Genomic DNA, 26667 nt, shown 5'->3' with positions numbered 1-26667 from the left:
TGTCTTCCGAGGCACCTCTGGGTGGTTGGAACTGCCAACGTTTTGGCCAGAAGTCGAGCGTTTCACCGTTTGCACCACCCAGGGACTCCTGTTCAACAGCATGAATAACAGTAATTAGTGAAATAGTTTCAGTATTCATTACCTTTGTTTTTAACTTAATTTATTAAATCGTAAGTTCATATAATTTGATTTTTAACAATTGTTGTATTTAACAGCTGGCTGGCAAAATTCCTGAAAATCTAACAATCTGCACCAGCTAGCCAGCACATCCCTGCCTAGAGGGCAGACCACAGGCCCAGGTCGTCCAGAAGGGCTCTCCCGGTGTCCAGGAAGTTGTCCTTCCGCCAAGAGAACGCTGACAGGGAATTCTTGGTTCTGGGGTTTTTAGGGGACCTTTTTTTTTTTTTTTTTTTGATTAAGAAACAGCAGGGATGTTGCAACTGGAGGGATGAGGTGGGACAAGGAGAAGGGGGCCAATGGTGGGTCTTCATTCCTAACTCCTGACCCGAACAGCCTTGAGATTAGACGTCGGAAGCGGACGGATGTTCTACAGGGCCAAAGAGCCTGATGCGTCGAGGTTCTGGGCATAACCGAGGGCAAAACGCGGGCCGGGACTCCTGCGCCGGGCTTATCCAGCCAACCCACGCCTCCAGGCTCAGCTCATCGCCACTCCCTCTCCGCCAAGTGGCTCTTGGCGCTGGAGGCGGGACCGACTTCTTCGGTGGCCCTTGGAGGCTCCGGGCCGCGGGCTCTGGGAGGCTGAGAGGGGAACGAGGGGAGGGGCGCTGGCTGGGCAGGCCAAAGAGGAGGGGTCCTTTAAGAGGCTCGCCCAGCCCCTGGTTTGCTGCGCTGCAAGTGGCTGCGTCTGGGAGCAGCGGCCCTGCACTCCCGCTAGTTCTCGGCTACAAATCTTCGCCTTTGCACTTGACAGCGATTGTACTTGAGCTCCTAAGGCGCGCTCTGCCTGGAAAGGCACAGGTAGGAGGCGCGGGCTGCCCGGTGCATGCCCGTGGCTCCGGGAGGAGTCTCCCTTCCTCCCTCTCCTTTCTAGGAGCTGCGGGCGGTCCTCGAGGGTTGGTGGTTCCGGTGGCCAACTGCAAGGAGACGGTGCCGGGGACTGGGGAGCCGGGCCGAGCCCTTTCTCCAGCCGCGGCTGTGCGCGGCTCCGGCGCCATGCTTCTGCTAGGCATCTTAACCCTGGCTCTCGCCGGGCGACCGGCCAGCGGCTTCGAGCCAGAGCGGGAGGTGGTCGTCCCCATCCGACTGGACCCGGACATCAACGGCCGCCACTACCACTGGCAGGGTGCAGAGGACGCCCGGGATCTGGGCCTCATTTTTCAGATCACAGCATTTCAGGAGGACTTTTACCTCCACCTGACACCTGATACCCAGTTCCTGGCCCCTGCTTTCGCCACTGAGCACCTGGGCGACCACCTCCAAGGACTGACCAGGAGCTTCCCAGACCTGCGACGGTGCTTCTACTCTGGGGACGTGAACGGCGACCCGGGCTCTTTCGCCGTGGTGAGCGTGTGCGGGGGGCTACGCGGAGCCTTTGGCTACCGAGGCTCGGAGTATGTCATTAGTCCGCTGCACAACGCCAGCGCGCCGGCGGCGCAGCGCAACAGCCAGGGCGCGCACCTCCTCCAGCGCCGGGGAGCCCCCGGCGGGTCCCCCGGAGACTCGACCTCCCGCTGCGGGGTGGCCTCAGGCTGGAACCCCGCCATCCTACGGGCCCTGGACCCTTATAAGCTGCGGCGGTCCCACTTAGGGGAGAGTCGTAGCCGGCGCAGGCCCGGGCGCGCAAAGCGCTTCGTGTCGATTCCGCGGTACGTGGAGACCCTGGTGGTGGCGGACGAGTCAATGGTCAAGTTCCATGGCGCGGACTTGGAACATTATCTGCTGACCCTGCTGGCCACGGCGGCGCGGCTCTACCGCCATCCCAGCATCCTCAACCCCATCAATATCGTCGTGGTCAAGGTGCTGCTTCTGGGGGACCGCGACGCCGGGCCCAAGGTCACGGGCAATGCAGCCCTGACCCTGCGCAACTTCTGCGCCTGGCAGAAGAAGCTGAACAAAGTGAGTGACAAGCACCCCGAGTACTGGGACACTGCCATCCTCTTCACAAGGCAGGTGAGTTGGTCAGTCGCCTCTTTGGACCAGGGTAGCCCCATTGTCTTAGGGTAACTGCCCCAAAAGAACTCTCCAAATTCCTTGTGTGTCGCGCGGTGCCCCCGAGTTTAAGTTTCGTTGACCTCTTCCAACGCCTACTCTGGAGCTCCAGAAAGGGCTCGGCTCAGAGGAGCTCCAGCTCACGTGGTTGGGGCGGTTTGAGGATAGCCTGCTCCTTGGGAAGGTGTTGGCCCGGGGCGGCCAATCAGTGTCTCCTAGATCAGGCACCTCGGGGGCCAGAGCCCAGGAAGTTGCCGCCCCGAAGCTGCAGTTTGCCGCCAAGGTCGATAGGAGGCGCTCGGAGGATGGTGTTGGAGAAGGCAGAAAAGGCCCGCCCCTATTGTATTGGGACGTCTAAATCCTGTCAAACACCTCCTCTGAGTCTTCTTTTCACTGGCTGTAGAACTGGAAGGTAATCCAAGCGTCCCAGTACCGCGCCTGGCGACATTTCTTGCCGGTAAAACGTTCAGTTATCCTGTCTCTGCCTTGGAAAACCTTGGATTGGGAAAGAGGAAATGGTTAGGGAAATTTTGTGAGTTGTAGTGAAGGGGGAAACCCTGGTGGTGTAGTGGTTAAGTGCTATGGCTGCTAACCAAAAGGTCAGCAGTTCAACTCCACCAGGCGCTCCTTGGAAACTCTGTGGGGCAGTTCTACTCTGTCCTATAGGGTCGTTATGAGTTGGAATCCACTCGACGGCAACGGGTTTGGTTCGTTTTTTGGGGGTAGTGAGAGACTCAAGTGCCGGGGGTGGGGGGGGCAGTCTCTCCTTCATTGCTCTTTCTCCCATGTCCGACTCAACCGGGTCTGTTTTGTATTTCAGGGGCTTCCAGTCCATTCAGAGCAGGCAGGCTAGGTAGGGCACCCATCTGGAGCTGGGACAGTTTCACTTGGAATTTAGAGTCTCACTTGGAGCTGAGTTGGGAAAATCCCTTAGAGCTTTCCCATATTCTTGTTCCCTTTGTGCTGCTGTATGCTACCCAGCAGAGCAGGCAAGTTTGCTCATGCCCACTGTTCACTAAAACTTGACCGCAAGGCTGGAGCTTTGGCCCTGGTGCCAGTGTGGAAGTGTGTGGGTTTAGCAAAGACCGCTTGCGAGACTCCGTCCGTGGGGTTGGGAAGCCTGAATACTGGGGTTAGGAAGATGGACACGGACCAGGAAAGCAGCTCTGTTTTTGCAGTGAAATGGTGTGGGCTGTGAAATGCCCAGTCTGGCACTTGTTTGGTGGCCAAAAGGGACTTTCTGGGAAAGCACCACCAGGATCAGCACAGCCAAGACCAGAGATGCTTGTAGGAACCAGGCCTTTACCTAATATTCCATCTCAAATACCCTATGAATCTGTACACGTTCAGATTTGTAGATGTTGGAGTGTTTGGGTACTGCGAAGGGTTTGGATTCTTGAAATTTGTCAGATACAGGAGATCGGGAGGGCAGGGCATTCAGACCATCTGCTTCATCTGCTTTCGGGGGCTGTGACTTGAATCTGTGCCATGCTCTTGTTTTCTCATTATTGTAACCACAGCATTCTGGGGATGGCACAGCAGTGTTGGTTACCTCTGAGCTCTAACTCTCCATGATTTCCAAATGGCCGGCCAGAGCTGGACTAGTGCACGCGGGCTGGAGCTGGCGCCTCTACACTAACCCATTTGGCACAGCCAGCGCCTTTCTGGAGCTGAACTTCCTCCATTTCCCAGCCTTCTCCTCCCACCACCTGGTTTCTCTAGGGAGGTCTTTGGCCTCAGTCTGTTTCCTTGCTCTCATTCTTCCAACTGAGGTCTGTAAGAGCAGCCATTGCCCAACCCTGACATGGGGACTGAGTCACGGGGAAACTGCAAAGGAGGTGGCTTCGACTTCTGCGCACAGACCAGCTCTGCAATCAAATTGCTGGCCGAGAACAGGATGTATTAATGGGCAAAGCAGCTGTTGTCCCAACCAATACCTGAGAGAGGCCTGTGGAGGTCATTCATTAGCTCTAAAGTAATAGACCCTAGTCTGTGCTGCCACTGTCTCCGCTGACTCTTTGGAACCAGCCCTAGGAAGAGGACTGCTGCTGGGAATATGGGCCATACAATCTGAAGGACCTGGCGTTTGAAGAAGCAGCAATCAAACAGCGTGAAGGCTTCTGTGTGCTAGACCCCCAGGGGGCTATGCTGTCCATGCATAACGGGTACAAGATGCACGACCACTTGAGTCTGAAGCAGTGATGTACTGCAAGATATGACTTTTAGAAGCTGTCCCATCCTTAGGAGTCGGGAGGGCAAAGCGAGAGAGTGGGGAGGCTGCTGTGTTGGCAGGCTCATCATCAAGGTATGTGCTTTCTGCTCGAGAGTAAACGTCCATCCTCCACCTCCTCACCAGCACAGATGTCAGTGCTCGCTGCCTTCTCAGAGGCTTAGGAACTTCTCATTCCTGAACTCCCCGGGGCAGGTACCGTATTCTGTGAGAAAATGAGTGCACAGCTACTCTTTCTGACCAGGGCAGACTCGCCTGGAGAAGGAGTCAGCTGCCTCCTCCAACGCAGGAAGAGGGACTTCTGTTGTTGGTTGTTATGGTCAGCAGTGCTCTGTTAAATCAGGTGGATGAGCTAGTCTGCTTAACTTTCTTTATTATCATGGTGTAAGCAATGCTTTTTCAAGCTGAATTTTGACTTATATATATGTATCTTTTTATATATCTATATATACACATATGTGTGTGTGTATACGCACACATTGTTGTTGCTGTCAAATCAGTTGCAACTCACCGCGGCCCTGTGTGCAACAGAATGAATCGCTGCCCGCTCCTGCGCCATCCTCACAATTGTTGTTATGCTTGAGCCCATTGTTGCAGCCCCTGTGTTGATCCATCTCATTGAGAGTCTTCCTCTTTTAAACACACACACACACGCACACACACACACACCCCAACACCTATGTATACATATTTGTTTGGATGAGAATGTTTAGAAATGTACTTAAGTCATCTTTTGTCTGTAAAGGATCTTGAACTGATGGACACCTTTAGAGTCACCTATTTCTTGGTTCCCCCAAAGCCCTGAGAATGGGCTAGTGACTTACGGACTGATCTAGCTTTCGTTGTGGCTTCTACGGGGAGGACTCAATGAGGAAGGGGTCTGGCTTGCTCAGATGGCATTTCTCCTGTGACAGAGATAGGAGCAGCCCCCACCGAGCTCCGGGTGCTGGAGGTGGGTGGAAGGAGAGCTGCATGAGCAGTGTGCCCGGGGTGGGTGGGTGCTCTTCCCTGACTGACTACTGGGGTGCCGTGCATGCAAACCAGTCAGCCGGACTCAGGCAGAAGCTGCTGTCCTCTTGGCAGGCAGAAGGTGGGGTGTGGGTGTTGAAATGCAAACACTGAGAAGACAAGACCCAGGGAGGATACTAGACTGCCCTGAAAGGAGAAGACATTGATCAGACAGCAAGTATTTTGACAACTGGAGGTGCTTGCTTAAAGATTCAGAATACTTTAATGGAGAAACAGTGCACATCTGATTGTGTGAAGCGATTGGCCTCCAGACAGCAGGGTGAGGTCAGCATAGGATTAGAACCAAGATTTGCGGAGAAGTTGAGCCAGAGTCGTTCTGGGTGGATGTTTATTTCTATGGGGAGAAAAGTTTCTGTGGCTTCTTGTTCATCGGGCGGCAGGAGTCAGGTATTTCATGCCAAGACTCAGGAGGACCTCATTTCTCTGTGTCTTCTCTCTCCTTCTATCCAACACCACTGTCATCTGTTGGTAGACTGACTTTCATTCACTTATGCATAATTCTTTATTAATACTTTTTGAGCATTTATTATTTTCAGGTACTACCCTGGCCGGAAGGAGTCCCTGGGTGGCACACGTGAGAGGAAGGAGTGGAATGAGATTGTTCCCTGGATTGTAGGGTGATTATTCTTCTCCCTTCTTTTCTTCCTTCACCAAATAAGTCAGCCCAGTACGAACATGGGAGGGTGGGGAGAAGGGTGGAGGGAGGAATGTGCCCTGGCATCTGTTTCTATTTTCTGAGAGTCAGGAAGGCAAGTGAGCTTTATCCTTCTCTAGGCTTTGCTCTTCCCTTTCCTGTGAACTTCTCTGTAGTTGTTTGCATTACTCTTTTGAACCCTCAGCCTTACCTTGCCTTGGTTGCATCGAATGATAGAAGGAACACAGGCCTGGAGGTGGGCAGGGCTGAGTTTGAATCCACCTCTTTTACTGTCTAGCAATGGACATTGAATGAGTTAGCTATTTGAACTTCACTTTCTTCATTCTGAAAATAGGGATTATGATGATGACACTGGACTTCTGGGACTGTTGTAAGGATGAGTTTTTTCGTGGTCTAGAATAGGCACCTGATTAGTGGCAACTGTTATTTTCACTGGAAACTCTGATGGTGTAGTGGTTAAGTGCTATAGCTGCTAACTAAAAGGTCGGCAGTTCGAATCCACCAGGCGCTGCTTGGGAACTCTACGGGGCAGTTCTACTCTGTCCTATAGGGTCACTACTAGTCCGAATCGACTCGATGGCAGTGGGTATTATTATCACTTAGTGGTTGCTCAATATAAGTTTATTGTTGTTTGCCAAGATTGAAACTTGTAATAGCCTGATTTGAAGTGTCCTGTCCCATTGCCCTGATTTAAAGTGTCCCATTAAAAAAATTTTTTTTTTATTATCTGACTACATATTCCTATTTTTGATTTGGAGACGTGGACTCCAGCATTTGTCAAGCCCAGGGATCTGCACACTCCTTAAGGTACAGCCTCTTTATCTCCCTGTAGCCCCGCGGTATGGAACGTCTTGGTGTCCAGTAGGCATTCACGGAAGGAAGGTGCTGAAATAAAGGAAAGAGCTGCGTCTGTAGCTGTGGCTGCTTGGGTAGTGTGCTCCCTTCCTGGGGATCATTCATCCAACTTCCTAGGCTGTCAGGCTGCAGGGCTAGGAGAGTTAGGTTCTTCTGGCATTGGTCTTGGTCCTTTGTCATTGGGTTTTGCCCTGTAGGTAGGAGGGGCCCCGGAGAGAAGCTCATTAATCCTCCTGGAGTCGTCAGACCAGGTGCACAGCAGGTACAGGGTCAGTGTGTCAGTGCGGGTGTGGGGCAGGGAGCCCAGGTCTTGCTCCACCAGAGCGGTGGTGGTGCAGACACTGTGCCAAGAGTGCTCTCGGCACGTGACGCTGACGCTGCCTTCCCCCCAGCTCTCGCTCAGGCCCACCAGCCTGGCCTGAAGGCTGGGGAAGGGGTGGGGGGTGGTCCTAACCTGTGGAGCTCCAGCTTCTCTAGCCACTTCGTTCCCAGGAAGCTGGCTCTGGGGTGGCTGTTACCCAGGAGCAGTGCGGAGTAGTGGAAAGAGCTTGGCTGTGAGCAGCACTGCCTGGGTTTCCACCCTGCCTCTGCCCCTCCTCTCTGTTTAAAGCAGGGCTCACTGTTTGACCCTGGGGTAGCTGCTTATCTTCTCTGGTCTCGGCTGTAAAATGGGAACTAATAATGTCATCTTCCTCATAGAGGCTGTTGCGAGGATTCGTTAATACAGGCGAAGCTCTTGGAATAGTGTCTGGCACAGAGTGGTGGTTCAATAAATGTTGTTTGTTGTTAGCTGCCATCCAGTTGGCCCTGACTCATGGTGATCCCGTGCACGAAGGAACTAAACGCTGTCGGGCCCTTTGCCATCCCCATGAAAACTGTTGCAATCCGTAGGGTTTTCATTGCCTGGTATTTGGGAGTAGTTTTCCAGGCCTTTCTTCCTACTCTGTCTTAGCCTAGAAGTGCTGTTGAAACCTGTTCAGTATCATAGCAGCATGCAAGCCTCCATTGATGGACAAGTGGTAGGTGTACGTGAGGTGCATTGGCCAGGAATCAAACCCAGGTCTTCTGCATGGACAGTGACAATTCTACCACTGAGCCACCGCTGCCCCCTAATAAATGTCCGCTGGTATCATTAGAGTTGGTGTGCACTCTTTCTTGAAGCGTTAATACAAGCTTTGGGTTCCCCGTTCTCATTGAGGTAATTCTTTCTGTTGTGATTACCTCAGTTTCTTGCTATAATCCCATCTCGTAGATCTTGAGGGATTTATATTCTAGTGAAACTGAATATGCTAAAAGAGGTAACCAGCCCTTTTCTCCCGGGTGTGTTATCTCCTCCTTCTTTGCCATGCAACCTTAGTCACATTTCCCAGGCACCAAATTGCTAGATTTTTTTTTTTTTTCCCAGCAAAATCCATGGGGATTACAAACAGAAGTGATCTGGGGCTGGATGAGAAAATGCAGCAGTGCATGGTGGAGTTTCTGATGAGCAACAAGTTAAAAAGATAGCATTACTTGGGGCGCAGGTGGTTTCACCCGTAGTGATGATGTTCTGACTACTGCAGTGTGTTGGCCTTGGGTTCAGAGAGCCTGGATTCAGCTTCCAATTCTTTGTTTTATAGCTGCGTAATTTCAACTCACTGAGCCTCGGTTTCCTCATCTGCAAAGTGAGAAAGGTTCTAAAGTTCTGCGATGATAACACTTGTAATGCTATGATAAGGCCCGTTGCCGTCAAGCCAATTCCAACTCATGGCGACTCTGTGTGTGCGGAATTGAACTGTGCTCTATAGGGTTTTTTAATGGCTGAGCTTTCGAAAGTAGATAGCCATGGCTTTCTTCCGAGGGGCTTCTGGGTGAACTCAAACCTTCAACCTTTGGGTTTGCGGCTGAGTGCTTAACTGTTCACACCACCCAGGGCTCCTGAATGCTATGCCACAGCCATGAAACTAGCACTGGCTCTCGTGCTAGGACTTTAACGTAACGGGAAGTTGGCTATGTGAGAACACATGTATTTTCTGCTTTTTTTTTCAATTCAATAGAAACTTCTGTGAGCTTGGTTTTTATGGGTTTCTCTTTCTCCATGATGGTGGAAAATACTGAACAGCTCAGTACCTGGCATGGAAAATGAGAGGAGCTGGAAAGGAGGTCTGGGAAGACAGGTGTTTGCAGGGAGGATAGATGATGGGGAGTTGGCAGTGGTGTGGGGAGGGACATTGCAAGTGTGGATCAGCCACTGCAAGTTGTTGATCCTTACTTATTTTCTTTCTTTCTTTTTTAGCCTGCCTCTGACCCCTAAGTATTTTATAGGAAGGGAAACTTAGGAAAGGATAGTCCAGGAGGATTAGGTTCTTGCCCAGAATGATTCTTGGGTCTTCTGGAAAAGCAGCTGCAGCTACAGAGAGAAATGGCAAATCGTCAGGCAGGTAGGGGCAGAGAAGTGCATCTACCCTCCAGACAGGAGGAACCAGAACAGCTTCTATTTCTGTAGACAAGAGCCTGAGCAGAAGAGGTTAAAGCAATCTGAGTGCATCTGAGTTCATTCCAGACGGGTGGAGGCATTTAGTGCTACAAATGAGGCATTCGAGCTGGGTCTTCTCCAGGCCCTGCAAGACTGTTGGAGGCGCTTAGAGCACTGAGGCCCAGGGATTCTTCACTTGGTCTCTTACGGGGGAAGAGGGGCGGGCAGTACCTCTGACCCAAAGCAGCTGCATCTTCCCACAATGGAAACACTGGTTAGCAGCACGCAGCGTGCACCTACACTCTCACCCTCAGGAAATTTGCCAGCTTGCCCTTGTTCCTTGATCCAGGGAAACTGGGATTTCTGGAGGAAAGAACAGGCTGCTTCTGGCCGAGAAGAGCCTACAGCTGCATGTCTTTGCTGGCAAGAGTTGCCTGCCTTGGAAGAAGGAGGCTTTGGCTTTAAGGACCTCATAGCCGCGGAGGTGGGCCGAGGGACAGCTGAGGTGCAGTGACAGTCTAGGTCCCAGTCAGCACTCCATCTGGTCCAGGCATCCTGGTGGGGTAGAGTGAGCTCAGGACTCTGAATCTACACATGGGACATGGGAGACTCAGCGGAAGCTGCTTCCCTTCTCTTTGAGCTCATTTTATCAACTACAGACATAGGTCAATAGACAAGATGTTCTTTGGGGTTCTTTCTACTCTGAAGGTACATGGTTCTGTGTGTTCCTTTTATAATCTAGAGGACCAGAAGGAGCGAGCATCCCGGATTGGGAAAGGAGCAGAAGGCTTAAGGGACTGGTTCATCAGGCTTCTGGTTGAGAATTAGCCCTTCCCCAAAGGAGGAAACTGAGGCCCTGAGGAAAAAGTGAATCGCCCAGTCACACATCTACCTAGAGATGGGGCCAATGCCAGAATTTTAGGCTTTCTGATTCTTGTTCCTCTGCCATGTCTGTCTTACACAAAGCTAGTGGTGGGTGTACATGGTGTCCCAGTGGCAATGCAGAGTGCATCCCCAACTCTCCCTGCAGGCTTCGGTCACGAGGATTGCAAAGCCTTTAGCCTCTGTGAGGCTCCTATGCTCTAGTGACTGGGGACATATGGCCCTATTGCCCAGCCCTCCTTCACCAGGCACTGCCTAAACCTTTGTCCCTTGTTTCTTCCCCTCCATTCACAAGCTGGTCTGTGTACCTCACAATTGGTCCTTCACCAATCATTCCATGCACTGTAGTTGTTGGTTTCCAGGGTTCAGAGCTCTGTGGGAGGAGAACTTTCTGGGAGATTGAGCCTTCGGGGTGGGAGAGGTGCTGGGAATAGAAGGGCATTTGAGGTCCCCCTGTGGGGGTCACAGAGTGGAAGAAGTGAGGTGAGCAAGCCCAGGATCACAGGCCACGGATGGGTGCGCGCTTCACCTATAATCAACTCCTGGGTCTTCTGGGATCATCTGATCACCCTGTCCCTTCTACAGCCAGAATAACTGTTTACTCATTAGGAAGTGTGACTATCACCTGATTGTGTGAAGCCAAGTGCGACTGCTCAGGTGGCAAACTTCTAAGTGCTTTGGATTAATTTTTGCTGATTTTCTGTACTCTGACCACTTTTCCTCCTATGCCCCTGCCCCACACCAGCACCGCTGCCCACCTTTCCCCCACATTGGCATGTGTGTGTGTAAACATGTACGCACACTTAGAGCCCTAAGGAGAAACACGACGGAGGGCATCTCTGTATGTGTGTATTTGTGGACACCTTGGCCCCCCAACTCCTTCTGTGTGCTAACTCAGGAGTGCCGTGATGTGGCGGAAAGAGCTCTGAGTATCGGACCCTGCAGAGCCTGAGTCCACGTTTCTTCTCGGCCTCTTCTTGGCTGTGTGACTGCCCTGAGCATCAGTTCCTTGACTGTGAAAGGTGATAATAACAGTCATGGTTTCAGTGGGGTGTCGCGAGGATGAAATCAGGGGATGCACGTGTAAGCGGTTAATACTTCATGGCTGTGATTACCTGTGATATGAGTCTTAGTCTCCGCCTTTGAAAGGTAGTCGTAATGATCTATCTGCCTCAGAACACCGTTGTGAGGATTACACGAGGTGGTACATGTGCTAGTTTCTTGTAAACTGTAAATTTCTCTACAATTCAAGGTGGAGGTGCAGTGAGCAGAACACTACCACCACCGATTCAACATATCCTTTCAGGAGGAGGGGAGTGTGGACAAGCATCTGACCCTATTTCCATCTCCTGGGCTCCTTAGGTCTAGACGCATTGCTGGCCTATAGTGCTCGATAAACTCTTTGAGATATCCACCCCAGCAGCTCTCTCCTGCTCTTCCGTAGTCTCTGGAAACTCTTCCTTCCAGGGTTTGCTGCTGGAAGCCCAGGCTTCTGTTGCGAGTTAAGCTTCAGTACAAACAAAAGGACCTTCTGCGTAGGTGGAGCCCTGGTGGCGCGGTTGTTAACAACTATGGCTGCTAACCAGAAGACTGGCAGTTTGAATCTACCAGCTGCTCCTTGGAAACCTTATGGGGCAGTTCTGCTCTGTCCTTTAGGGTCACTATGGGTTGTAATCGACTCGGCAGCAACAGGTTTTTGGTTTCTGCATAGGTGACAATTTAGTTTCTTCTTAGCAGCCATGGAGCCCATGGCCCCCTTGAGCTCCTATAGCCATTGGTCTCTGTCCAGATGGGGGCTTGTCCCTATCCCAGTTTGCCTTGTCCCTGCTGAAGGGACAAAGTCTCTGTCTGGCATGGAAGGTTCTGGGCTGGTGATCCTTTAGTTGAGAAACTGAGCTTAATTCTTGGTTGTTCCAAAGGCAGTCACTCCAAAAGGACCTAACCGCCTACAACTACTCCAAATGGGATGTGCCAGCTTTCCACCCACACCAGCTCAGCTGACTGCAATGAGGCTTTTGCCCAGCTATGGGTGTGGCTGTTCTTCTGGTTTGGAAGGCCATTTCTATATAAAGGAAGGGCCCTTGTAGTTTACATTTGTACCTGATAATTTCCTCCCACAGGACTACCCTCGGTAGATTTGGGCAGAATTTTCTCAGTGAGCCACCGAGGTTCATCCCAGGCCTCCTCCCTCTGCCTGGGTTGCTTCTGTGACTATCCCCACATCCCCTAGGAAAAGGGAATGGCTGGAGGGGTCTGCTTGGGGCCTCTGAGGTTAAGTTGGACCCTTCTGTAAGACATGTGGCTGCCCTCAAGTCCCTTCTGCTGTTGTCTCTAATGTCTGGGCTCTGCTCCCCATCCCTGGCAGGACCTGTGTGGCGCCACCACCTGTGACACACTGGGCATGGCGGATGTGGGCACCATGTGTGACCCCAAGAGAAGCTGTTCTGTGATTGAGGATGATGGGCTTCCATCGGCCTTCACCACGGCCCACGAGCTGGGTGAGCTGGAAGGGGGCCACAGACGGAGGGAGGGACTGTCCTCCAGGGTCTTTCTGGGTTTTCACTGGGTACTCTGGGGGCCAGGGAAATATTGGTGTTTGCTGCCTCATTCTCTGAAGCCTGAGGGGTCCTTTCTTAGCCCAGGATCTGCCTTAGCAATAGCTTTGCTTTCTTTTCTCTGGCTGCTCCAGTCCCGTTGGCCAGGGACATTGTTGGAGCATGTCAGCCATCAGACTGCCTGATTGATTAGGTACTATGGGGAGAACATAGTGAAGAAAAGAGGAGCCCCGTTGCCATCCTCCTCAAGTCCACAGCCTGATAGAAGGGGCAGGACACACAAGGAAATGACTCTGAGACATTTGCCGAGCAGTCAGTTGATAGGTGGAAATGTTCAGCCTGAAGACCCTTGACCTGGGCTTCCTGGCTCCCCCACCTCCTGTCCCACCCTTGCCTCTTCTTCTCAGCCCTGGCTTTGTGCCCACTGAGCCCTCTTGCCTCACCCCACAGGCCACGTGTTCAACATGCCCCATGACAATGTGAAAGTGTGTGAGGAGGCATTTGGGAAGCTCCGAGCCAACCACATGATGTCCCCAACCCTCATCCAAATTGACCGGGCCAACCCCTGGTCAGCCTGCAGTGCTGCCATCATCACTGACTTCCTGGACAGCGGGCACGGTGAGCCAGGGCCACACAGAGGGGAGGGGCAGGCTGGAGGGATCTGCCGCTCTCACTGACGGTGGCTCTTGGTGCCTCTCAGTACCTATTCTGTGCATAATCCCACAAGAGTAGGGCTCTAAAATGGGTCCATTCCAGTTGTACCTTGGTTCATTCTCTCCTACCCTGAGATAATGGTTTAGCCAGGCCTCACCTTCTAAGCCCCCAGTAATGACTGCCATTGGCTTTCTGTAGGTGACTGCCTCCTGGACCTGCCTAGCAATCCTATCGCCCTGCCAGAGGACCTGCCGGGTGCCAGCTACACCCTGAACCAGCAGTGCGAGCTGGCCTTTGGTGTGGGCTCCAAGCCCTGCCCCTACATGCAGTCCTGCACCAAGCTGTGGTGCACCGGCAAGGCGAAGGGGCAGATGGTGTGCCAGACCCGCCACTTCCCCTGGGCAGATGGCACCAGCTGTGGCGAAGGCAAGTTCTGCCTGAAGGGGGCCTGTGTGGAGAGACACAACATCAGCAAGTACAGGGTGAGTGCTGCACTGTGACTTACTTCCCTGTCTGTAGTCCTAGCCCCTTCCTAACTCTGCGGACTGGAGAGAAAAGGTATGGCAGATCAGAGAACGGACCAGGCCTTAGACGCGTGGGGAGGTGCCCTTGACAGGAGCAGGCCCTCAGCCCTGAGCGCTGTGCCTGTTCCGCTGTAGAGGTGCTCTGGACCTGAAGCTGGGCGCTCAGTTTTGGGAGTTGCTCACTCACTGGCTCCACAGATTCGTCCCTCTTCAGCTGTTTCTGGGTGTGCTCTGTGGGCAGGGAGCTGTGGGCCACACAGATGAGCAGGCATGGTCTTGGCCACCAGAGACGTTTCATTTGAGTGGGGGAGCATCTCATTGGGACCGGAGCTGAAATGAAGCAAAACCCTGATCAGACTTTAATCACTGGTTACATCCTGTTCTAACTGAAACACGGTTGAACAAAAAATTTTTTTTTCTTAGTAAATAGAAACAGCAATCAACCCCAGACATATTCAGGACCCCAGATATTCTCTGTATATAATAAAGACTTTATAGTTTTCAGGGCTTAGATTTGGGCATAAAGGTTTACGATTTTTCAGGTGTTGAGAAGTCCCCCATTCTCCTCCTTGATCTTGGTGATGGCTACCTCTCCCTGACCCCTGCCTGCAGGTAGAGGAGGACTTGGCCCCGTGTTTTCTGTGGGCAAAGGCAATATTGTAAAAAAACATTTAGTAAGCACTTATCAGTTGCTCTGAGATGGGTGTGGTGCAGAATGATTTAAAATATTTTTCTACGCTTTGGGAATCCATACTTAAGTAAACCTTCAGCTGTTATTAGGCACCAATCTATTGTGTTCAGGTTACCGTGTAAGATACCGAGGTGGTTAGACAAAGGCATAAGTCATAGGCCATGTCTCACAGGGCTCATAGTTTAGTGGAGAAGCTAAAAAGGTATCTACAATACAAGACAGGGAGGAATGAGTTATGACGGAAGTATAAAGCCTGTCACAGGAGGACGGGGTAGGGTGGGGTGGGGTGGGGTGGGGGGGTGGGAGATTATTCATGATTGTTGTTGTTGCCACTGCTGTCAACTCAATTCCAACTCATGGAGACCCCGTGTGTGTCAGAGTAGAACTGTGCTTCGTAGTGTTTTCAGTGGGGGATTTTTCAGAAGTAGATCGCCAGACCTTTGTTCCAAGGCACCTCTGGGTGTACTCCAACCTCCAACCTTTCGGGTAGCAGCCGAGCTTATTAATCCCTTGCGCCACCCAGGGACTACAATCATGGTTAGAGGAGTCTGAAAAAACTTTGGTGAGGAGGTGGGATTTGAACAGAATCTTAAGGGATGAGTAGGACCTCAATAGGGAGATGGAGAAAAGGGCATTCTAGCGGGAGCAAATGGGGGGAGGGGTGGCTCAGTGGTAGAATTCGCGCCTTCTACGAGGGAGACCCAGGTTTAGTTCTCAGCCAACGCACCTTGTGTGAGGCCACCACCCCTCTGGCTTGTGTGTTGCTGTGATGCTGAACAGGTTTTAGCAGACCTTCCAGGCTAAGATGGGCTAAGAAGAAAGGCCTAATGATCTACTTCTGAAAATCAGCCAGTGAAAATGCTATGGATCACGGGATGGCTCAGGACTGGGCGTGTTTTGTTCATTGTGCATGAGGTCGCCCTGAATTGGGGGCCCGTTCAACAGCAGCTAAAATGACCACAAGCAGGAGCAAAGGCAGGGGTCAGAGATGTTCCTGGGTGGGTCTGAGGTGAGGGCTGGGGGATAAGGGGCTCTGATGGAAACAACTTTGGGAAGGTAGTTTGGGCTGAGATTGCAGCAGCCTTGACTGCCAGGAGATGAGCTTAGGTTGGAAAGTCCTGAGGACAGGTGAGTCAGGTGAGGGGCTACTTCTGGGAAAAGGAGTCTGGAGGCTAGGTAAGGGGCTGTGGATATAGGAAATGTGGTCTGAGAAGAACCATCTTTCCTCATGCTTTCCAGATTTCCCAGCCGTCATTAGCAAAATCTGCTCTCCTCACCTTTTTCTGAACGTTCCCATCAGCGTCTTGTTTTAACTGAAATCTGGCTTTCCCCAGAGGATTCTGCCCTAGTTCAGCAAGGTCAACCCACGAAGTTTATCTTTAGTCATAATTGCTGTCCCCCAAAAACCTGAGTTTTCAGCATCCCACTGTGATCACCAAGGCTCTCTCTTCCAGGTCACCCCCTCTAGCTATTCTTCAACCCCATTTGGACCCTACACTTTACCCTAGCAACTTTTTATCATGCCTCACTCTTCTCATGTCCTCGCTTCCCTCTTTACTGTGCTGAGATTCCGTCCACTGTTATAACCACTTCTTTGCATACACTCTTAACTCCCTTGCCCCTTTGCCTCTTTGTCATACTCACTCGGATAAGCCACCGCCCTGGCTGAATCTCAACCTCTCCCCTACTTGATTGTGCCAGCACAGGTGAATATGGCTGGGAAAAACACACAGCCATGCTTACTGGCCTGAGTAGAAGTTCATGACCTGAAACTTGCCTGGGCCCCTAGTGCTGCCCAGCAGTCACATTTTAGTTCCCTAGTCCATTCACTCTCCCGGTCTCCTAAACTATGATTTCACACCTTCACTTCTCTCCTCCCGTTACCAACTCTTTCTTGCTCATTTTCACTTTTGCTGGTGACCTTTCTATTTCACTGAAAATAAAAGAAGCAATTAAGCATTCAGAAGAGAATTTCCATCAGCTCTCACCACTACCTCCACCATCCTACCTGCGTCCTGTACGTGGATGAGCTGCTATTGCCCTTAACTTGGCCATGCTCTGTGCTTTGCTCTAGGATATCATCCCCCCTTGTCTATTCAAAGAAATCACTCTAGCAGGTCTCCCCTCTCTCTCCTGCAATTTTTCTCTTCTCTTCTTTTCAGTTGAAGCATTGCTGTCAGGAAACAAACCTGCTGTAATTTCTTCTGTCTTAAAGAAACATTCTCATGATCCTACTTCCCTTTCATGTATCACAGTCTATTTCTCTGACCGACTGCAAGCAAAACTCCTTGAAAGTTGCATACGTGTGCTCTTCCCAATCCCTCTCTTCCCGTCTTTCTCTTGAATCCATGCCAATCAGGCCTTCACTCCCATTAGCCCTCCAAAATAACTCTTATTAAATCACCAAATGGTTTCTACTTTGCTAAATTCAATGAGTAATTATCATGCCTCATATTGCTTGACCCACTAGCAGCGTTTGACACAGTTGATCACTTTCTTCCCTGGGAACACAGTTTTCACTGCCTCTCAGCTTTCCACCTCCCTTGTTGGCTACCCCTTCTCAGTCTTCTTAACTGGGTCTTCCTCATAGTCTCATTTTCTAAAAGTTAGCAAGCTCTGGGGCTTAGTCCTTAGTCCTCTTTTCCATCCATGCTCAGTCTCTTCAGTGATTCCTCTAGACCCATGGATGGCTTTAGACCCCCTTTATATGTTGGAGACTCCTACGTTTATATCTCCAGCACAGACCTCTCTTCTGAGCTTCAGTCTTATGTGTCTAACTACATCTTGATATCTCCATTTGGATATCTAATAAGCTTTTAAATATAGCAGCTGTAAAACTGAACTTTTGGTCATCTACCCTAAACCCATGGAAGCATCAGTCAAGAAATCAAAAGACACGTTGCATTGGGCAAATCTGCTGCAAAGGACCCCTTCGAAGTGTTGAAGAGCAAAGATGTCACCCTGAAGACTAAGGTGCGCCTGACGCAAGCCACGGTATTTTCAATCACATCATATGCATGTGAAAGCTGGACAATGAATAAGGAAGACCGAAGAAGAGTTGACGCCTTTGAATTGTGGTGCTGGCAAAGAATATTGACTATACCATGGGCTGCCAAAAGAGCGAACAAATCTGTCTTGGAAGAAGTGTGGCCAAAATGCTCCTTAGAGGCAAGGATGGCAAGACTGCACCTTACAACCTTTGGACATGTTGTCAGGAGGGATGAGTCCCTGGAGAAGGACACCACGCTTGGCAGAGTACAGGGTCAGTGGAAAAGAGGAAAACCCTCAACAAGGTGCATTGACACAGCGGCTGCAACAATGAGCTCAAGCATAACAACGATTTTGAGCATGGCGCAGGACTGGGCAGTGTTTCATTCTGTTGTGCATAGGGTCTCTATGAATCAGAACAAACTTGACGGCACCTAACAACAACAACCCTATATACCTGCTTTTCCTGCAGTATTCCCCCATTTTGGTCAATGGCAACTCCTTTTGCAGTTGCTCAGGTCAAAACCCTTTTCCTCTCACATTTCACATCTGATACATCAGCAATTCCTATTAACTCTATCTTCAAAACATGTCCAGAATCTGTTTCTCACCACCAGCTGTATCTGGTTGGTGCGCTGTCTGTCTGCTGTCACTGCCACCTCTCCTGGATTACTGCAGTCGCCCCCAACCATGGGTCTTCTGATCTTGCTCCTTGCAGACTGTTCCCAACATAGAGCCAAGGCTTACTGTTTTTTAAAAATTTTCGTAAGAATACAGCTAACAAGACATTTGCTGATTCAATGTTTTTCACATGTATCAGGGACACCAAATACATCAGTCATGGTGTGCAACTATTACCACTATCTATTTCCAAGGGCTCCCTTTAAAATGTAAATGAGATCAAATCACTTCTCTACTTAGATAATGTAAATGAGATCAAATCACTTCTCTACTTAGAATCCTTTTGGGGCTCTACACCTCACTCCACGTGATGGTCCAAACTCCCCAGTGGCCTCCATGGCCTATCTCTGACTCCATCTCCTGCTTCTCTCCTCCTGGAACACTGGAAATCCCAAGCATGGTCCCTCCTCTGGGCTTTGCTCTGGATCCCTCTGCTTGGGACCTCTTCCCTCATATCTGCATGGCTCCCTTCTGCACTTCCTGTAGGCCTTGCTCATATGCCCCCTCAGCCTCAGTACAGTGGGCTCCCTGACCCTGCACTACAGAGCAGCCCATGCTGGGTCTCCCTGCCTTTAACCCCATCCGACATCCTCTGTGCATTGGTTTGTTTCTGATGGTCTGTCTTCCCCAACTAGGATGAAATCACTTTGAAGGTAGGGACTTGCTTCAAGTGGTGCCTGGCCTGTAGTAGGAACTCAACAAATGTTTGTTGAATAAATGAATGAATAACCCATGGGAGTAGCACATTGAACACTTTTTGTATGAATGGGTGGGAAGAAGTGACACCAAAGTAAAAAAAACCACATTGTCTCAGGAGTGCCAGGAGCAGTGTTAGATACTGAAGACAACAGACTTGTTCAGTTTTTGGAAACAAAAGTCATTGCTGACTTTCAGGGGAGCAGCTTCCATGGTATGGTGGGGACAAAACCATTATTGCAAGGGACTGAAGAGTGAGGAGGTGGAAATAGCAAATACTGATGCCTCTATGTCTGTGGGATAGAGTGAAGTAGGGCTCTAATTTGAGGAGAAAGCAGGGTTAAGGAAAAGTGGTTTTCAGAAGATAACACCAGCATATAACAGTGAAGCAAAGACGATCTGACATGAGAACAGATAGAATAAACACGCTGAATACATACACAAGTTAAAGTATTTCTGCACCGTGCAGTCAGTTCCTGATTGGCTCCATGTGGCTTATTCACTTTCTGGGTTATGGTGCCAGACTTTTACTCCCAGGCCTGTACAATGAGGCTGCTTCCTCTATTGCCCAACTGATGTGTGTTCAGGGAATGAAATCTCACTTTACCGTCATCTTAAGAAAAGCATAATGAAGACTATAAACTTTCTATCCCCTCTCCACCCTTTAAAAAAAAAAAAAAACAACACTGCATAGTTCACTCTAAAACCAAATAGAGTCTTATGATTGCTTAATAATCTGTTATCTATATCTCCTCTTAACACAAACATTAGAAGCACTTACAGTAAAACTCTCGAATTCAGCCCTTGACTGAGGTTCAGATTTCTCTGTTTTGATGAAAAGTCTGAATGATTTACAAATAAACATTTACAAATAAAAACATTCGGATATGTACAGTTACATAAGATCTCTGGGTGACACAGATGGTTGGCACTTGAATACTAAAGTAAAGGTTGGCCGTTCAAACCCATCCAGCCATAAAGGTTACAGCCAGGAAGACCCTGTGGAGTAGCTCTATGCTGTAACACATGGGTTGCCATGAGTTGAAACTGACTTGATGGCAATGTTTTTTTCCTTCTTTTTTTTTAATGGTTATGTAGCTTATTATTGGAAAGGATGGGGGCTGGCCATACCTTAAATTTAGACTCTTGAAAATACACTAACAAATAAATAAAGGTTACTTTGAATTCTTGGTCTGTGGCAACCCATGGTGCTACGAATTTTCAGACAAGTTACATCAACTTCGGGCCTGAATATTTTCAGCTCCATTTTTGCAGATGAAGTGCTTGAAACTTAAGAGGTTTAGCTCCTTACTCAGGGCCACCCATCTGGTAAGGGCAGAGACAGTTATAAAACTGACTCCATAGCCCAGTGAGGCCTCTTCTGTCTCCTCTGAACTGCCTCATCTATAACTAGGAGAAGCTCGTATTTATTAATCAACAGTGGTTAAGAGCTTGGCTGCCAACCAAAAGATCGGCAGTTTGAATCCACCAACCATTCCTTGGAAACCCTGTGGGGCAGTTCTACTCTGTCCTATAGGGTCACTGTGAGTCAGAATCGACTTGATGGCAGCGGGTACAGGTAGGTTGAAATGCTGTGTGGGCTGTATGCCCACTGATAATTGGCTCATAGTTTTCCCCTTCATGATACAAAGTGAATTTTAGTCCAGTGGATGGGAACTTGGACGTGTGGAGGCTGAAACAGTATGGCTTTTCTATAGGCTAAGGGTGCTGGCATGGAAGCCGGGTCCTCTGCAGGAAGGTAACAGACCCTTTCTCACAGGTGGATGGCTCCTGGGCCAAATGGGAGCCCTACGGGCCCTGTTCGAGGACCTGTGGTGGGGGCGTGCAGCTGGCCCAGCGGCAGTGCAGCAACCCAACCCCTGCCAATGGGGGCAAGTACTGCGAGGGAGTGCGGGTGAAATACAGATCTTGCAACCTGGAGCCGTGTCCCCGCTCAGGTGAGGAGGGCTGGGCAGCAGTGGCCTGGGCACAAGGGAGGCGAGGCTGGGAATCACCTCCCCACCCCTGCTCCCGCCTGGTGTGGCCGTGAAGTGCCCGAAGTCAAGGTTCTAACCCCTAGGGCAAAGCCTGGAAAGGGAGCGTAGCAGATAGTTCTGAGGATTGTTCCTCTTTTTTCTCATCTTTGGCCAAGGTGTTTTCCTCTGGAAAGTTAGACTGGGAGTCTAAACGGTTCAAGGCATGAGGCGCTGGCTATCCTCTTATTTAAGTACTGACAAACCCATCTTCACAAGCAGGAACTCCTAAATCCAGGGACCGTGAACTTGAGTGGCGAAAAACACATCTCTCTTTTTACTAACCTCTTTATCTGAATTTTAGTATTTCCTTGACCTAGACATGCAGGCAACTAACTACAGTAGTAGCAGCAGTACCTGTGACTTGGTCGCCGGTGGAAATCACGCCTATTTTTATATTACACTTCAGTTGCTACACATGCCGTCTGTGTGCCTCACAGCTTCAAAATTACAATAATTATCAGACTCATTACTGATTTTGTTATTTAGTGCATTAAGAAGGAAGCCCATATATCACAAATATGCTTTAAAATGTACTGATAGTTGCATATCAATATGATTACTATTCTTCATAATCTTATGTAAACTGTTTTATGCATTTGGTTATATTATTGTACAAATAGTTTCGCTAGGCTGAGGAAGGGGCCTACAGCACAGAGGAAGTCTAAGACACCTGTCACAGGGGAGCTGAAGACTAGACTGCAGGAAGGCAGTGCACTGCTCGGGGGCTGCAGTATCACCCGTACGCTGACCCTTTAGAGCCAGCCTGCTTTAGTCCTTGGAGGTGGGGAGGCTGTGGCTTCCGCGAGAAGGATCCCAAGTCCGAGGGTGGGATGAGCTGCTTGGAGCCCTGGGGAAGCTGGCACCCCGGGAGGGATACTCTGCCTTGCGTACCCTTGCCGTTCATTTGCCCCTTCCTATAGCTTCTGGTTGTGCTTCCACCTTCCACAGCCTCTGGCAAGAGCTTCCGGGAGGAGCAGTGTGAAGCTTTCAACGGCTACAACCACAGCACCAACAGGCTCACCCCGGCTGTGGCCTGGGTGCCTAAGTACTCAGGCGTATCTCCCCGGGACAAGTGCAAACTCATCTGCAGAGCCAGCGGCACTGGTTACTTCTACGTGCTGGCTCCCAAGGTGAGCCCCTGGGCAGGTGGCAGCGTGGGACCGGGCTCTGGGGAACCTCCAGCTGAGCGCCCCTCTTCCTTCTCCCGTGGCCTGGCATGGCATTGCAGGTGGTGGACGGCACTCTATGCACTCTTGACTCCACCTCCATCTGCGTCCAAGGCAAGTGCATCAAGGCCGGCTGCGACGGGAACCTGGGTTCCAAGAAGAAGTTTGACAAGTGCGGGGTGTGTGGCGGGGACAACAAGAGCTGCAAGAAGGTGACAGGACTCTTCACCAAGCCCATGTGAGTTCTAGGCCCTGGAGGGGCTGGCAGCTAGCAAGGGGAGGGAGAGTGAATGGGATTCCTCCCAGGCCTTGGGAGCTTGGGTGTAACTGCGATAATGCCAGATCCCAGCCAGTGCCCTTGCTGTGGAGGCCACTCATATCTTCCCAGGGTTTATATGCACTCATTCATTCATTCGTTCTACAAAGATGGATGTAGGGAGTAATGCTCAGAGCGGACACCATTTAACAGGAGATGGAAGATAGGGAGATGGCAGGGAGGACTGGTTAAGAGTGAGACAGATTCTGTCTAGATTTCAAGTGTAAAACAAGCCTGAGTTCAAATCTCAGTTCACATTTTCTAGATGACCTTGGGCAAGTGCTACAATCGGTAGAATTCTAGATTTCTTCACTTGTAAAGTGGGCACAATGCTAATATATTTCATGTAGGGCTGTTGTGAGGATTAAAGAGCTAATCTAAGCAGCATGCTTAGCTTTGTACCTGGTACAAATGAATGCTCAATAAGTGTTGATGATACAAGGCTCTGATGTTAACAAAACATAACTATAGCTGGAGGCCACCACCCTCTCCCCAGGTCCGAGGCCTTAACCTTGGGGATTGGGTCGAGGAGAGAATGGCAGTAAGCTGTAGAGATATGGCACCATTCTTGGGGAACACACTGGGATCCAGCTGAAGGAACATCTCTGGGGCCTCTCTATTCCCCTCTCAAGCCTGGAGCTCCCCCTAGCTTGAGATTTCTGACCTTGAGTACATTCCCTTGTACTGTCAGGGGGATGCACTCCTTTGAAAGTCCTGACACATTTTCTGGAAGAAGCTGGGGCAGACAGAGGTCCTGAAGTCTCAGTTGGGGGAGAGGTTATGGAGTCCTAGATGCTGATGATTGGAAGGCCTAGATGGCTGTCCTGGAATCTCAGCTCTCACCCCTCATCTCTCACCTCAGCTGAACCCCTAGGTCCTTATCTCAGGAGTTTGGGCACTGCAGGTGGGTGGTGTTCTAGAATGTTCTTTCACAAGGAACATGGGAGTGGGGGTGCGCAAGTGGGGAACTAAAGATAAATACTGCCAGACCCGCTTCATTGGTTAAGTAGCAGATAGCCCATTCTAAGCCTGGAAGGAGTCATAAATCATGTAGTCCAGTTCACTCCCTACACAGGTGAGGACATGGAAGCCCAGAGAAGTGAACTTGCTTAAACTCGCACAGTGAGTCAGTCTGAGCCAGGGCTAGATCCCAGTTCTCAGCTCCATGGCCACTCCTGGCTTACTCCGTCAAGCTTCCTAGCCGTGGATTCAGGCAGCATAGATTTACCACCCCCCAACCCCTAATATTTATTGGTGCTTACTGTGGGCCAGGCCCAATGCTAAATGCTTTATGTGCCTTAGCTTTTTTAATCCTCATTATGTGTCAATGTGCTGTGTGCTGTCCTGATCTCCATTTCACAGGTGAGGAAATAGGGGCCAAGAGAAGCTAAGAAACTTATCTGAGATCAACAGCTAAGCAAGTGGTAGGGATCTGTCTGATCCCAAAATTGTTTTCACTTCCACACTAGAATTCCTCAAAAGATGAATTTGCTGAAGAAAACAGAGCACGAGGCCATGTAGGCAGCTCATTTCATCTTAGACTGTCTGATTATATGGAGCACAGCAGCCTCCTGTTGGGGTGCTTTGCAGGTGGTGGTGCAGCCTACATCAGAGCTGGCAACTATTTGTACTCTGCCATCTTAGTGAAAGGGGAACTGGTTATGAGTGTAAGGGGGAATGATGTCTCCCTGTCCTGTGTCCAGGTGTCTGTTTAACACATACACCCCACTCCCTTTTCTTACTTGCAGGCACGGCTACAATTTTGTGGTGGCCATCCCTGCAGGTGCCTCAAGCATTGACATCCGCCAGCGTGGCTACAAGGGGCTGATTGGGGATGACAACTACCTGGCCCTGAAGAATGGCCAAGGCAAGTACCTGCTCAACGGGCACTTTGTGGTGTCTGCTGTGGAGCGGGACCTCATAGTGAAAGGCAGCGTGGTCCGGTACAGTGGCTCGGGGACTGCGGTGGAGAGCCTGCAGGCGTCCCGGCCCATCCTGGAGCCGCTGACTGTGGAGGTCTTGTCCGTGGGGAAGATGACGCCGCCCCGGGTCCGCTACTCCTTCTACCTGCCCAAAGAGCCCGGGGAGGAAAAGTCCTCCCACCGCAAGGACCACCGGGGCCCCTCTGTGCTGCACAACAGTGTCCTCAGTCTCTCCAACCAAGTGGAGCAGCCGGACAGTGGGCACCCCGCTCACTGGGTGGCGGGCAGCTGGGGCCCTTGCTCCGTGAGCTGTGGTGGGGGCTTGCAGACTCGGGCAGTGGACTGCCGTGGCTCCCTGGGGCAGCTCTCGGGCTCTGTCTGTGACATGGCTTATCGGCCAGTGGAGACACGTGCCTGTGGGGAGCCCTGCCCAGCCTGGGAGATTGGGGCCTGGTCACCTTGCTCCAAGAGCTGTGGCCAGGGATTTAAGAGACGTCTGCTCAAGTGTGTGGGCCAGGCGGGGCGGCTGCTGACCCGGGACCAGTGCAACCTGCGCCGGAAACCCCAGGAACTGGACTTCTGCATCTTGAGGCCATGCTGAACAGGACAGCCCCTTTTTGCCCTTACTCTCCACCCCACTGGTGCTGCCAACATCTGGCCAGCTGGAATGGTGGGCAGTGGGCAGCTGCCAGGGGCCCACCCAGATGCTGCCCACATCCAGGGACAAAGATCATGGCGTAGGGTGCGAGGGTTCCCGCCTCCTTCCTTGCCTGGGCAGGGGGCCGCTGACTTCGGTCTACCTCATGCCTGCTTCTCCGGTGCCCAGTGTGGGGAGGGCTGAGAGCTGATGCACTGGGTGGAGGCATTGAGGGTCAGAGTCAGAGGGGCCTGGAGGATGGGCACCTCCCAGGCAGAACTTCAGGGACCATGGCCCCCTCAAGGGAGGCCACAGGCTGCTGGAAGAGCCATGGCCCAGCAGCTTGGCACCCTCAGGTGGCCTAAGAGGCCCTTAGGCCTTCTCTGAACAAGGCAGGTTTTTATGGTGCTTTCAGCCCACTTCCCTTTTCTGACTGACGTAGGAAAAAACAAAAAACTGGCTGAGGGGGAAGAAGCTGGCTGGATTAGGTATACTTGGTGCCTAGGCCACTACCATTTGGGAAGGAAGGGGTATGTATGCAGAGGGAGTCCTGAGATTTCTCATCTCCCTTCTCCTCTCTGCATCCCTTAGGGAGCTGTCATCCTCTTCTTGTTTTGTCCAGGATGTCATGATGTGTAAGAGAGCTTTCATTTGGGTGCTCTGTTGGCTGTGTAGACAGAGGTAGAAAATTAGTAGGGACCCTGTGATCTTCTGCAAGAGGGATCAGGCCATTAAAATAAGATGCTGGAACTTATAAGGGTGATGGATTCTTTGGATGAATTGGGGAGTCTGAGGAGAAATCCAGAGGGCCTACTATCATTGGGGCTGGGGTGCCAAAGCCAGGTCTTACTCTGGGATGCCTCGAGGTCATCTCACCTTGTGAGAAAGAGGCTTTGATGGCTTCTTCCTCCAGAGAGCACATTTAAGGCTGACACCTTTGGCTCTGTGTCACCTCAGAGAACCTTCAGAGTGGCCACAAGCCTGTACCCAAGAAGAGGGGAGAGGGACGTGCGAGCGCCTAGGAGGGGGAGGTGCTGAATACCCACATGCCTGCAGGCTCTTCTTCACCCAGAGATGTCTGGCTCTGGGAACATCATTCTACAGCCCCAGGCCTTAGCTTCTCCAGTTGGAAAACGGGGTTCACTGTTTGCTACCTCAGGTTATGCTCTCTGGGAACTGGACCTTATCCCTCCCCAGGGGCAGTGGTGACCTGGTGCTTCTGCCAGATCACGTGTCTTGCTTCACGGACTAAGCTGCCCAGCACAGAGAGGGTTGCTTAATGCATGCTTTCCTCCTCCCCATGGTTGGGCCACCTGCTGGAGGCCACTCTAGAGACAGAATCGCTTTCTTCATGTTCCTTGGGGGGCAGGTTTATGGAACTACCAAGAATAAATGGCCTGACCCAGAGGCCCTTGGTAGTCACCAATCAGGAAGTGCTGGAAACCTGTCTGTCTCAGAGACATGTTAAACCAAAAACCCAAACCCTTTGCTGTCGAGTTGATTCCAATTCATAGCAACCCTATAGG

At 50.9% G+C, this 26667-nt stretch overlaps 1 protein-coding gene across 1 annotated transcript; it reads left to right on the top strand.

Annotated features, from left to right (window-relative positions):
• Positions 1-1173: 1173 nt before the first annotated feature.
• ADAMTS15 (ADAM metallopeptidase with thrombospondin type 1 motif 15) lies at positions 1174-25175 on the top strand. The gene is made up of 8 exons (XM_003417409.2): positions 1174-2130; positions 12641-12773; positions 13281-13448; positions 13683-13966; positions 20845-21022; positions 22049-22230; positions 22329-22504; positions 24331-25175. Exons 1-8 carry the CDS (start codon positions 1174-1176, stop codon positions 25103-25105), a joined length of 2853 nt encoding a protein of 950 aa, XP_003417457.2. The 3' UTR covers positions 25106-25175.
• Positions 25176-26667: the final 1492 nt, after the last annotated feature.

The sequence above is a fragment of the Loxodonta africana genome, chromosome 15 (assembly GCF_030014295.1).
Source record: "Loxodonta africana isolate mLoxAfr1 chromosome 15, mLoxAfr1.hap2, whole genome shotgun sequence".
Taxonomy (NCBI): Eukaryota; Metazoa; Chordata; class Mammalia; order Proboscidea; family Elephantidae; genus Loxodonta; species Loxodonta africana.
The sequence above is the reverse complement of the archived record's forward strand: the minus strand, read 5'-3'. Positions and strand labels throughout refer to the sequence as shown.

Bases quoted from the DNA above. Each gene is read 5' to 3' on its own strand.
- ADAMTS15 (XM_003417409.2), top strand. From the start codon at position 1,174: ATGCTTCTGCTAGGCATCTTAACCCTGGCTCTCGCCGGGCGACCGGCC. The intron at 2,131-12,640 runs GTGAGTTGGTCA...CATCCCTGGCAG, and splicing joins CCATCCTCTTCACAAGGCAG to GACCTGTGTGGCGCCACCAC. The intron at 22,231-22,328 runs GTGAGCCCCTGG...ATGGCATTGCAG, and splicing joins TCTACGTGCTGGCTCCCAAG to GTGGTGGACGGCACTCTATG.